At 37.9% G+C, this 12,699-nt stretch overlaps 2 protein-coding genes across 2 annotated transcripts; one reads left to right on the forward strand and one right to left on the reverse strand.

Annotated features, from left to right (window-relative positions):
- Positions 1-471: 471 nt before the first annotated feature.
- On the forward strand, positions 472-2,687 carry thoc7 (THO complex 7). Its single transcript, XM_080025741.1, has 8 exons — positions 472-518; positions 780-900; positions 1,026-1,153; positions 1,380-1,466; positions 1,999-2,056; positions 2,157-2,223; positions 2,313-2,382; positions 2,518-2,687. Exons 1-8 carry the CDS (start codon positions 500-502, stop codon positions 2,577-2,579), a joined length of 612 nt encoding a protein of 203 aa, XP_079881867.1. The 5' UTR covers positions 472-499; the 3' UTR covers positions 2,580-2,687.
- A 669-nt stretch (positions 2,688-3,356) lies between these two features.
- Positions 3,357-8,119, reverse strand: LOC307249806 (interferon-induced GTP-binding protein Mx). Its single transcript, XM_080026657.1, has 12 exons — positions 7,839-8,119; positions 7,042-7,179; positions 6,776-6,930; positions 6,114-6,252; positions 5,821-6,019; positions 5,647-5,725; positions 5,428-5,550; positions 5,185-5,326; positions 4,781-4,939; positions 4,575-4,651; positions 4,220-4,462; positions 3,357-4,103 (listed from the first exon to the last, which is right to left on the reverse strand). Exons 1-12 carry the CDS (start codon positions 8,023-8,025, stop codon positions 3,879-3,881), a joined length of 1,866 nt encoding a protein of 621 aa, XP_079882783.1. The 5' UTR covers positions 8,026-8,119; the 3' UTR covers positions 3,357-3,878.
- Positions 8,120-12,699: the final 4,580 nt, after the last annotated feature.

The following is a 12,699-nucleotide window of genomic DNA, read 5'->3' on the forward strand; positions in this document are numbered from 1 at the left end:
CAAAACATAGCCTATATATAATTTAATTATTGTGTGACAAACAACAACACAAAAAATGTTGGATAACCACCATAAAGCACTCATAGGCTATAACGTACGTTTATTTGAATGGGAGGATACAGTACATCTAGTCCATTTAACCATATTGTTTGGGAAATTTAACCAGAAAGGATTTTTTACACAATTTAAAGACTTTGAATTACATTATAAATCCCTTTCAAAGTTTTAAACAACAATGCCTAGAAACGGCCACATATTCTATGTTGCTGTCTTGTGTGAAATGTTTTAAATCGTACTCGTGCACATGTCTGTTTTCCCTTTCTTCTATTACGTATTTGAATTTGATGTAAATGTTTTCTTTTAGCTGTTATTGATTTTCTTTTTAAATAAATCTTTTTTTTTTTACTCTCTCCTCTCTGGCCAATCAGCGACATAGGCGGCGCGAGCTCTTTTGCTCACTTCCGCCGGTTCAATAAAGTGTTTCCAGCTAGATACAGACATGGGAGCTGTTACAGATGGTAAGTAACTGTTTATTTCATTTATTTCAGCGCCCTGGTAAAAAACACGAGTAGAAATGTATACCGAGGTTCTTCAAGTATCAATACGTACAGAGTCATACTGTCCAAAACACGAACCAATTCAGAGAGGGAAGCTTTGTTCTTAAAACTGCTAATATATTGTAGCCATGCTAGCTAGCAAACAGTTAGCCCAGCAACTCCAGGATTTGCCTGCTTTGTCGGAAAGGTTTGTTTTATCCCCTGCTCTCGACCCTATTCTAGACGAAGTTATCAGGAAGCGTCTTCTAATTGACGGGGACGGAGCTGGTGATGACCGCAGAATCAACGTGCTGCTGAAGAGCTTTACCAAGTGGTGCAACTCGCCTGGGACCCCGGAGGAAGGGTATGTGTCTGTGTGAGCCCAATAGACCTCAGCCTTGGATTTTGTCACTAAACGTTTCTATAAAAGTGTGGCAAAAGACTGACGTTTGTGGTTTGAGTCATAATCCGTTCTGCTATTGTGTTCAGGTTCACGCAGTACCAGAGGATGTTGGGTACACTGGCCCAATGTGATTTTTCCATGGGGAAGACGTTGATGGTTTATGACATGAATCTTCGGGAAATGGAGAATTATGAGAAAATTTACACCAACATAGGTAGGGAAAAAAAGATTTTTCTGAAACTGACACTAAGGGAGTTCCTGCCCTATTTGTATTTAATAATGCACACCATTTGTTGCATCGCATCGCCTGTATATTATTTTATATGACATAAAACCTGTTCTTGTATTTCACACTCTTTATACATTATGTAGAAGAACTGGGCCGGAGTCACCACAAAGCGACTTATTTTAAAATAATCACCAACTTGTCCACATTTCAGAGCAAAACATCACGTCTGCACACGAGAAGATATCAGAATGCAAAAAAGAAATTCAGAGAGCAAAAAGAATACGAAAAAATCGCCAAGGTAAGATTATGTCCAGTGCCCAAGATACATTTTTGGTAAAATATTAACCTGAGAGTTTTATTATTTGTTTTTATATACAGACCAAAAGGCAAACATTGGAGGTGTATGTAGTAAAACAATGCATTTATTATTTTTAACATAGTGCCAAAGGAGTTAGTTGATCCATTGATTGGTCAATCAGCAAAATAATGTCACCTCTGGACAATGGATACGTTATTTAAATCATTTATGAAGGACACATTCCAAACATAATTTAGGACCTATGTTTAGCATTTCCGATACTTTCTTCCATGTTTTATTTACTTAACAATTGATTAATTCTGAAAATGATGCAGGGTTTTATATGGCATTTCCTTGAAGAGCACACCTGGCATAGGTGAATTTATTTTCTTGTACACTGAGATCATCAATCATTTGATGAACAATTAGTGGCAATAGATGTTTGTTTGTTTTTTTATTCTAAAAATGTATTATTTGGAAGAGCCAATTAATTTCTGCCTGTCTCACATTTCACTATTTTGGGTTCCTTCAGAGTACGATGCTTTGGCTAAGGTTATCCAGCAACACCCAGACCGACATGAAACTCTAAAGTAAGTCAGTCCCTCCTTTGCTTCATCTAGATGATGATAATCAGTTTTGCCTTTCATGATAATCACATGTTTTGCTTAATTCTGTTTTGATCACATAAAGGCAGTTGGAGGCGCTCGACAAAGAACTCCAGCAACTTTCTAACATTAAGGAAAATGTAGATGCAAAGGTAAATTCATTATCCCTTCTTTTCTAACCAGTGAAGTCTTCAATCATCAGTAATAATTAAATTTACTTCCTCTGTTTTTTCGCACCCAGTTGGAGTTGCGAAAGAAGCAGTTCCATGTGCTACTCAGTACCATACAGGAGCTACAGCAGACACTGGAGAGTGAGTTAACAAGGACAATTTTAATGTTATCTGTATTCCTAATGGCTGTTGATATGTATATTCATCCATTTCATCTGTGAAGTTTAAAGAAAGTGTATGTACCAGTGCCTTGCTGATCATGGCTTTCCTTCCTAGATGACGAGAAAAATGACAATGACGACAACAATCAGGAAAGTCCTGCAGAAATCGGAGAATGAACATAATGGATCCTGACCGAGATAAATCAAGTGACCCGCTTTTAAATCATTTTGTTTTTTGTCTAAGGATTTTTATGTATTTTTGAATAAAGCTGAATTGTCCAAATACTTTCATTTATAATGTATTTACCAAAGCGGTGAATTTTGAGACGCATGGCTGACAATACATTTTGTTTAATTCGCCTTTTGTTATCTGGAATTATTAACTGAGCTTTGTCCAGTCTGATGATGATGTCATGATGGGAATGCACTGTATGCAAGATTGATACATCAGACTGATATAAATAACACAGGAGCAGAGGTTATTTATGAAGGGAAAAAGCATTACTAATCCTTTTAAAAAAAAAAATGATCAGTGCACTAGGAGTAAAGATTGAAAAAGTTGCATTTAAATTGCAGACCTTTTATTGCTGCAAGTGGAATACCACAAACGTATTTATGATAAGAGAAAGAGAGGTTTATGTAGTTGGTAAGAAAATATCGAGGTCTTGTAATGACCTATGGTAATAACAGATTGCAATAAAGCTATTGTGTTTCTGTCAAACAGAATTCCCTCTAAGCCCACAATGGGGAGCCAAAGTACATCGTTTTATATTAATAGCTGTTGATTTGTATTCAGTAGATTATAATAGATTGTAACATTGAGTAGACTTACCTGTAAAAGCAACTCATGCAATTGTAGGAGCCAAACAATCGATTTAAGTCAAATATTTTCTTTATTTGAACAAATATATTTGGAAAAATATGAATTTGCATCATTTCTAATACATCAAGAAACATTAATTACCTGCTTGTTCTGATCGGTCCAACCATTAGCAAAAAACAAAGCATAAAAAGTGTTGGGTTTGTTCAGCATTTTTGCTGTACTTATTTCTATTGAAGATATCTCCAAAAATCTATTCTTGCCATTTTATGGCAAGACAACAGGTGTTAAAAGTTTTGCAACAAGCGCTTTTTTATTATAATACAGTGCATATTAGAGTATATTTAAAAATAATCCTCATATGCTGTGGTTGAGCTGTTTCGACTTAGCTTTTACATCCTAATCAAATGTAATATATTCTACATACAGTATACGGTAAAAAATAAAATGTAAAAATAAGTATAACAATCCTGCATCCAATACTATAAGATAATATATAATATAACATAACCCTGTATTAGTCCCACAGAGGGGACATTGTCAGTGTGACAGCAGCAAAGGAGGATAGTGCAAATAAAAAAAGCATCAGTAAAAATTCAGAATATAACTGTATGAGGTACAGTAGACTGCTGCTGTCAGAGGAGGTCAAGACTCCTCTAGAACTCTACCAGGTATGTGCGGGCCTTCATCAGGCGTTTGAGGCGACTCTGCAAACCAGCCCTCTTGCTACCGATGTCCAAATCCTCCTTCAGCAAGAACTCCAAGTTCTCCTTGTCTTGAAGCACCATCAGCATCTCTCTCTGCAGCTGGATGGCTGACTCCTGTAACATCTGGTAGCGAATCACCAGCGGGATCTGGTCAGCCAGACGCTGGCTGGCAATCTGAGTGAGGAGAAAGATAGAAAAGTTTGAGACGCAAAAACCAATATCTAAAAACCTGCCCTTCGTCTAACATTGCTGTTTTTGTTTATGAATTATTCCTCGAGATTAAAACTCACTCTGTAATACGATTTAAGATGCAACATCAGCTCCTGAAGTGTTGCATCGTTATCTGTTCCATACACAATACTGGAAGAAACATGTTTTTCTTCCTCCTCATCCCCCTCCTCTTTCTTGCTGTCACTCAAACTGTTGCTGTATGTTCTGTCCTGAGAGTAAACAAGCAGCTCCATCTTGAACTGGGTCCTCAGCATGGATTCAGCAGTGGACTCTTCTTTCACCTTGATGGCTTCAATCTTAGCCTATAAAACAAGATTTTAAGTAGTCTTAACACCAAATAAATTATTTATTCAATGATGATAGTCGAAGTATTAATGTAGAAATGAACTATCAAACTTTTTAGAAGATTGCTACCTTGGTAGTTTTTAAGAGGTTAGGATATCCAGTAAAGCTACTTTGGGCCAGCTGTATGAACACCTTCCTCACAGCGTCTTGAGGAAACAGAAGTACCACAAGATACAGAAGCTTGATCTAAACTTATCATGTCACTGGTGGATTTATGAATATGTTTGAATAAAACTGAGAAAATCATTTAATATGTCATTTGTTCAATCACATACCTCCTACGTCCTTGAGTCTCCTGACAGCAGGTTCTTCCAGCTTTTTGATCTGCTCCTTGACCATGACCTCAAAGGTCTTGTAGTTGATGAAGCCCGGCAGTTCTCTTCCACGGTATCTCTCTTCATACTCCTCCACCTCGTCCTCAATTCCCTGGTTAACTGCAACACAAACGTATATTTGTCCTGCTGATGGAAGTTTAAGGATTGAGGCCTGAAGTGACTTTATTTGCTTTATAACAGTTAAGACATGCTGTCTCCTTTGGTCATTTACACAGCTCACCCCTGTAGGAAATGAACCAACCAGAGTCATAGGCTACCTCCTAAATGGCCTTATCCACATCCAAAAAACACTAAGTCCTCTATGTTACAGAGGGCTGTAGACCAGATCAAAACGATCCACTCACATTTTTCTCCTGACTGGTCCAGGTGGGCATTCCACTTCCTAAACTCTCTTCTGAGCATTGAAAAGACGTTGAGCTTCTCTCCACAGTGGAGTTCCTCTCCTGTCGTCAGACTGATGGCGTCCTGAGTGAATGCTGTCACTTTCTGCAGCACACATTACATATTTAACATTGCAAAAGGTTATTTACATTCATTGGGATTTTGGCATTTGTCTTTGTAGCCCTATGTAGAGTGAGGGAGCTCACGTCAATGAGGAAGACAAGTCTCTCAGCTGCATCAGATGGGGGTCCATTTCCATATCTCTCCAGCTCTTCCCGAGTCTGTGCTAGTTTCTCCTCTATCTGCTCTTCTAGTCGAGGCAGAGATCGCTGCAGATCATAGCAAGGTGAAAAACTTTAACACGTAAGGTGACTCATCATAATTTGTAGGGTTCATTGTTGAGATGAAGCAATAAAAACATTTACCTCAATGTGATGCACCAGCTCAAGGGTGAGTTTCTCAGCCAGTTTAGGAACAGTGGCATTTCCTTCATTGTAGAGAGATCTACAGCAAGAATAAAATATCTACTGAGTACATGCTCTTCAACCTCTCAACACTTTGATGGATTTTGTGTAATAACCCAAATATTATGCACTTACTGGAAAACCATGTGATCACTGAAGAAGGCTTTCTCTCTTTCTATTGCTTCAGTAAGAGACACCTTGTCTGTGATCTCCTTCTGACCCCTGCACTTGACGATCATGTAGCCCTTCTTCAGGTGGATGACCTCATTGTGGACAATGTCAACCACCGTCTCTTCTGTGCCTTTGTCCACCAGGTCAGGCTTGGTCAAGATACCTTACACAGAGAGAGAGAGTAGACTGGGTAAGAGTTAAGTAACTTAGCCTACCTCAAAGCTGGGTGATTGTTATTCAAAATCAGCTTTTATTACCCAAAGTCCTCTCTCCCTCAGGATCCACCTCCTGTGCCATCTGCAGAGCCTCTGTGGTGGCAATGTCCACGTTGCATGGAACAACCACCAAGCTGATGGTTTCTTGTTTTGTGATGAACTTCTGGATCAGTCTTTTAATCTGAAAGTATGAATTCATATGGTACATGAGAGGCTGTGTAGTGGTGTTGTAGTGGAGGAAACTGGTAGGTGTATTGTCTCTGGGCTGATCTTCTCATATCACTAGATTCACTTCAGGTGTGACGGCCAGAACACTACTTAACACCCGATATGTTAGAATATGAAGTAACTGCATTTAGGCCTATTTATATACAAACCTGTTAAGAAAGCATGTTAACACAGTGCCATATTATGTTGCTGTGGCTACTTGGACGCTGTGATAACTCAGAGAGAGAAAGAAAAGACAACTTCCCTGTGTGGACAGTCTGGCTTGCTGATAGTAACTTTGTGATTGGCATTAAATAATACACATCTTAAAAAATACTATAAGGCACTAATAGTGAACCATTGGGGCTTTTTCTACAGGTGGGGAACACAGGGCCCAGGGTTATCTTCGCAGTCAACACTTGATCTGGAAAAACTTTTTACCAAAGAAAGTGTCCTCATAAAAACAGTTGACAGTGTGTTTTGGGGAACAACCATACCTGGTCTCCAATGTTCTCTGGTTGACCCTTTACAGCCACCCTGGTGATGCCAGGAAGGTCAATGAGGGTCAAGTCTGGAACATCAGGAGAGGCGATTTCCAGACTGATGAGGTCATCACTGATCCCCACCCCAACCCCAGCCATTTCATCCTGAGCTGTAGAGAGATGAAATGATGTATGGTGGTTGCAAATGAAGACGTTTAGTAGCTCCATCAATATGTGGCTTGATAGTTGACAATGACATTTAATAATGCTGTACACTGTACCTTCTCTGATCTTCTTCTCCACATCTGCAGGGTCTTCTATCTCTTCCTCAAAGTTCTGGTAGCTTATCTTTCCATACCACTCCTCTCCTTCTCTCCTTCTCTTCATCTTCAGTTCGAGGGGACATCTTGTCACAATGCCTGAATTAATGAAGAGTGAATGACCAGAGAGGGGAAAATCCTTTAAAATACAGTGTGCTTTATGATAAGTCTCAGATAGTCCCTTCTGTAAAACCAGTTGGGTAGGTTTAGAAAGGATTGTTCTGTGGCAGCCAAGCTTTTGGTATTTGTCCTGCCACAATGTAATAATTAACCCTTAATATTTACACAATAGACTAACTTGGAAATGTGGTTAAAATATCATGTACAACACATAAAGGACTTTGTTACTGAATGCAGTTCCTGGCATTGGTATGGATTTGCTGAGTAGGTCCTTCACTCGAAATGTACTTATTTCACCGTCATGTTTTAAATCATTATTGGGGAAAAAAACTGTTTAACACAGGTTACCACTTCTGCTTAATTTCTTTGAAGGCTGTTTGTATGGTCAAGTTCTTTTTTTAACCATATTTAAACTGAATTTCTTATTTTCTTTAGTCAGATAGATAGATAGATAGATAGATAGATAGATAGATAGATAGATAGATAGATAGATAGATAGATAGATAGATAGATAGATAGATAGATAGATAGATAGATAGATAGATAGATAGATAGATAGATAGATAGATAGATAGATAGATAGATAGATAGATAGAAATATATGGATGGATGGATGGATGGATGGATGGATAACTCACCACTTCCTCTTGGCAGAGCCACCCCTGACAGCGCCTCCAACACAGAGCTCTTCCCAGAGCTTTGGTCTCCGATCACGGCGATAGCCGGCAGCGCCAAGTCCTTCTCTACCCCCAGAGAGCGAAGAGAGTCAATGAGATCAATGCAGGGACGCACCTTCTCCTCGTACTGTTGGTTCAGGGTGTTCATGTTGATGACTTCTTGTTTCCTGTAAAGAAAGTGTTTACAAAAAACGAATGAAAGTCACTAAGATTTTACTAATCAGTTTCTTCCGTGACGAAGCAGATGCTTGAATGCGGAATGTCAGAGCGCACACAGCCACACACATGCATTCGTAGCGGGTTCCAATTGGCTCTGTCAAATTCCATCTGCAGGAAATGAAACTGCTACATAAGTTAGGTTTCGTTTCATTGTCTTTGATTTTTTTTTGCCCCTAACGGATAGTATGAGACAAGAAAACAACGTTGTCATTCTACCATGTAAAACATTAAGCGCATAGGCCTAAACGTTTTCTTTATCTATTTGATGCCATATGGGGAGATATAGTTGAGTTTTTAGATGACTTGAGTTTGGTCCAAATCATTATTATATGATATTATTTAAACACTGTAGTACACATGGAGTTGTCATGTATACATACACTTTCTCACTAAAAGGATTAAATGTTATGTTAACATAATGTAAAATAAAATGTTTGTTTATTTTTGAATCTCGTTTAATGTGTAATGTAAATGTATGTTTTCTTTTCCATCAACAGCATTTGCTTTTTATTTTTCCCCCATAAGCCCTCTGTGAACAAGTCTGTGTATCTTGTTTAATTTTGAACTTATGGTTATTGTTATTACCTGTTTCCTAGTTGTATTGGTGTATTGGGTCATTCACATTCCCCTCAAACTCCCAACAAATCTGGTATTGTTGCAGTTGACTTGTAATTATCCACCTTATCTTCATCTAATTAAATTTTATTTTATTTTATTTTAGGACAAACAATAATTTGCTCCAATCATGGCATGATGAACCCACCTAGAAGGCCCAGGGACAAAAATAGGTTTATAATCTGCTTTAAGGTGAGACTGCAGGTGAATAGTCTAACACTGTTATCTCATACCATCTGGAAACTTTGCAAGTTGATTACTTACCTAAAAAAACATTAATTTTCATTACAATATTCTCAGAAAAGTTTGAACAATACAGAAATGCGCCAATATGTAACACATGTTGCACACGTGCACATCGTAAAAAAAAAACCAACTATAGATGTTGGAGAAAGCCAGTTATTTTTATTTTTATTTTTTTTTTACAACACTGATTCTGGATACAGCCTTTTTTCATTTTATAAATCAAAAAATACCATGTACAGGTCTTAAAAATGCATTTACATCAAGCAGAAAATGTCTCCTAAATCAATCAATGAACAACATATGAACAAGTCATTTACGAACAACCTTCAGAATAGTGTTAAGAATGATTATTGAATGTTTAGTTCATGTAAGTGCTTTAGAAGTTGAGATTTTTGATTCAGATTATAAAAACAAAACTATCAAATAATATTTTTCTAACCACTATCAAACCAACATTAACACACCATTTCTCAGAGTGGAAGTTTTTTTTGTAAAAACTATGGACACCCATATATTGTCAAACAGAAATAAAGATTTCAGACCAGGTTGTTCATCCAGAATGTGATCCTTGAAGGTCCTAGATATACTTTCTGGTGAACAACCTTTCACAACATTTCATGCTTGTAAAACCACTTTGCTCCCTGATTATAGTGCTAAGAATGGTTATGGGAATTTAAGTTTATTATTGTAAGTGCTTTAGAAATTGAGATTTCTGGGTCAAGAGTATTAGCATAAAACTAATGATGAGATAATGGCTGTTAAAGATGGTTGTATCATGTTAAAGTTTTGCCTACAGTGTCATGCCTTAATTTTATTTAAATTGACCACAATGGAATTATCACCTGACATGAACATGAAGCCTTTGTCATCAATTATGCATGGGAACACATCTAAACTCCACACACCTTCTTGCTGTGTGAATATGTATATGTATTTTCATGGGATGAGAGGATTCACTAGCCAGGGCAGTATCATTTCATGGCTGATTGTCCAAACATTACTTAGTAAGAACTTAACTAGCAATTCTATAAGTTATTGATCAAGGGGAAAAGGCATTATTTAGTTATCATTTTTTTTTTAAATCGATTGATGATCAGTGCACTGGGAATCAGGACTGAATCAACTTTGCATTTGAATCATAGACCTTTCATTTTTTCAAGTGGACCCCCCACCCCTTCAAGCCCTTCAGCAATGCTGGCAGCACTCATACGTCTATTTTCCAAAGCCAACCTCTGTGTATGACGCTGAACATGTGCATTCAACCTTCGTAAACTGGGCCGCAGGGCAGTAGGGGAGAACGGGGTAAGTAGGCACACTTTTTACTCTAGTGAGAATTGCTCATCACCTAAACATCTTTCAAAAGTCATTCCTACATTAAATTGAAGCTTAAGGTGTTGGCTTGAAATGTGAACCCCTCACTTTTTCTATCTTATTGTAATAAAGAAGAAATTAATCATCAAAGACACCCTTACACATTGTGACAACCAACCCCATCAAGGGGTCGGTTGTCACACACTATGGGGTTGTTTGTCACAATGTTATCTTAATGGGAATAATCATAAAAAGAAGGAAAGAAAGTAGAACTAAATTTGAACATTTAATTGCATTGTCAAGTTGACAAATAGGCTTACATAACTTACTGTAGCCTTGGCAACTGGTCTAGTTTGGGATGCACTGGGTTGTTTTGATTTTGTTGCCCTTTTTTCTTTTGCATGCTAGCTGGCTTTTCCTGCTCTATTCTTTCCTTCTCTGGGGTGTCAGTGAGGATACAGCTTGACAATTTCTTTCATTATTGGGTTCCTTTTCTGGCTGTAGCCTTTGGATAACATGTGACAACCAACCCCCCCCCCAAAAAAATGTGACGACCAACCCCAACTTGAATTTCTTGCTAGCATCAAGGCCAACAACCATCTGACAACTAATTAGCTTGCTAAAAACAATCTAAACTATAGCTTACCCTTCACACTTGTTTAGGGTAACAACTGTTTTGTTATGAACCCATTGTGTAAAAGCCTAGAAGAAAAATACTGAGGAGCTAAATATTTTCAATATGACATGAAAAACACAAACAGTCCTCTCGCCTCAAATTCAGCAGTCTAACTCCAAGGAAGACTATGTACCTCTGATCCCAATTCTGGATATTTACATACCAAAATTTCACAGACAGCGCCTTCTGGTTCCGAGATATAACGATTGTGACAACCAACCCGTGTGACAAATTACCCCGTTCTCCCCTATCGCAACATGATAACGACCCCAAACACACCTCCAAGACGACCAGTGGCTTGCTAAAAAAGCTGAGGGTGGGGCGCCCTTAGCTCAGTTGGTAGGGCGGCCCCCCCATGGGCCTCGGCCAGCAGCGGACCCGGGTTCGATTCCAGCCCGCGGTCGTTCTCTGCATGTCACTCCCCTCTCTGCCCCATTTCAACTCTGTCTCTACACTATCAATAAAGCATAAAAATGTCAAAAAAATATCAAAAAAAAAAAAAAAAGCTGAGGGTAAAGGTTATGGCCTGGCCAATCATGTCTCCAGACTTAAACCCTATTGAGCATCTTTGGGGCATCCTCAAACGGAAGGTAGAGGAGCGCAAGGTCTCTAATATCCACCAGCTCCGTGATGCTGTCATGAATGAGTGGAAGAGGATTCCAGTGGCAACCTGTGAAGCTCTGGTGAACTCCATGCCCAAGAGGGCAGTGCTGGAAAATATTGGTGGCCACACAAAATATTGACACTTTGGGCCCAATTTGGAAATGTTTTCTTAGGGGTGTACTCACTCTTGTTGCCAGCAGTTTAGACATTAATGGCTGTGTCGAGTTATTTTGAGGGGACAGTAAATTTACAGTTATACAAGCTGTACACTGACTACTTTACATTGTATCAAAGTGTGATTTATTCAGTGTTGTCCCATGGAAAGATATAATGAAATATTTGAAGAAATGTGAGGGGTGTACTCACTTTTGTGAGATACTGTATGTAGTTGTTAAATGTCATATGGTTTTATAATTAAAGATTGTATTACAGCTATTGTGTTTTGCGGTCAAACTAGGATAATTTCCTCAATAAGCCCAGAAGGGGGAGACAAAGAACATCGTTTTTTATTGATAGCTTACTCATTTGTTTGTAGTCAAGACGAGAGACCTCTGATGTAAAAGTTTACCACATTCACCATGTGTAAAACAGCTACAGGACAGAAACGGGCAGCTGCAAGGTTTCATATCCTATAAGTGTGGTTGAATGGGTTTCATTTAGATTTAGAGAAAATATATCAACTGTCCTATTGATATTATTTTATATTAAAAAAGAGGTCTAGGCTCTGCTGGGACAATATTAAATAGATTAGAATAGAATGTAACATAAGATTTACCTGTAAAGGCAACTAAATAATTTATAGTAGCCAAACAATCAATTCCAGTCAAAACATTTATTTATTTAAACAATTTAACAATATTTGGAAAAACAAGAAAATAATGAATTTAGATCATTTCAAATATATGAGTGGTCCAACATTAGCAGAAAACAAAGCAATTTCGTCAAATGAGATTTGAAAAAAGTGCCTTATTAAATTAAAGAAGTGCATACTGTATTAGAGTACATTTAAAACGACTCCCATGTGCTGAACTTGGCCTGATAGATTGTACATCTTAATCAAATTGAATATGTTCAAAACACAATGTGCAGTAAAGAAAATATATAATAAAGTATAACAATCCTTTATCCAATAATGTACTGTACTGTATTTGA

The sequence above is a fragment of the Ammodytes marinus genome (assembly GCF_949987685.1).
Source record: "Ammodytes marinus genome assembly, chromosome: 4".
Taxonomy (NCBI): domain Eukaryota; kingdom Metazoa; phylum Chordata; class Actinopteri; order Uranoscopiformes; family Ammodytidae; genus Ammodytes; species Ammodytes marinus.

What these genes read in the sequence shown, in the direction of transcription:
- LOC307249806 (XM_080026657.1), bottom strand. Translation starts at nt 8,025, where the DNA reads ATGAACACCCTGAACCAACAGTACGAGGAGAAGGTGCGTCCCTGCATT. An exon ending in AGTGATCACATGGTTTTCCA is followed by an intron (nt 5,726 to 5,820) that starts GTAAGTGCATAA and finishes TTCTTGCTGTAG; the next exon opens with ATCTCTCTACAATGAAGGAA. An exon ending in ACCTCTTAAAAACTACCAAG is followed by an intron (nt 4,463 to 4,574) that starts GTAGCAATCTTC and finishes CTTGTTTTATAG; the next exon opens with GCTAAGATTGAAGCCATCAA.
- thoc7 (XM_080025741.1), top strand. An exon ending in CCTGGGACCCCGGAGGAAGG is followed by an intron (nt 901 to 1,025) that starts GTATGTGTCTGT and finishes TATTGTGTTCAG; the next exon opens with GTTCACGCAGTACCAGAGGA. An exon ending in GCTACAGCAGACACTGGAGA is followed by an intron (nt 2,383 to 2,517) that starts GTGAGTTAACAA and finishes TTTCCTTCCTAG; the next exon opens with ATGACGAGAAAAATGACAAT.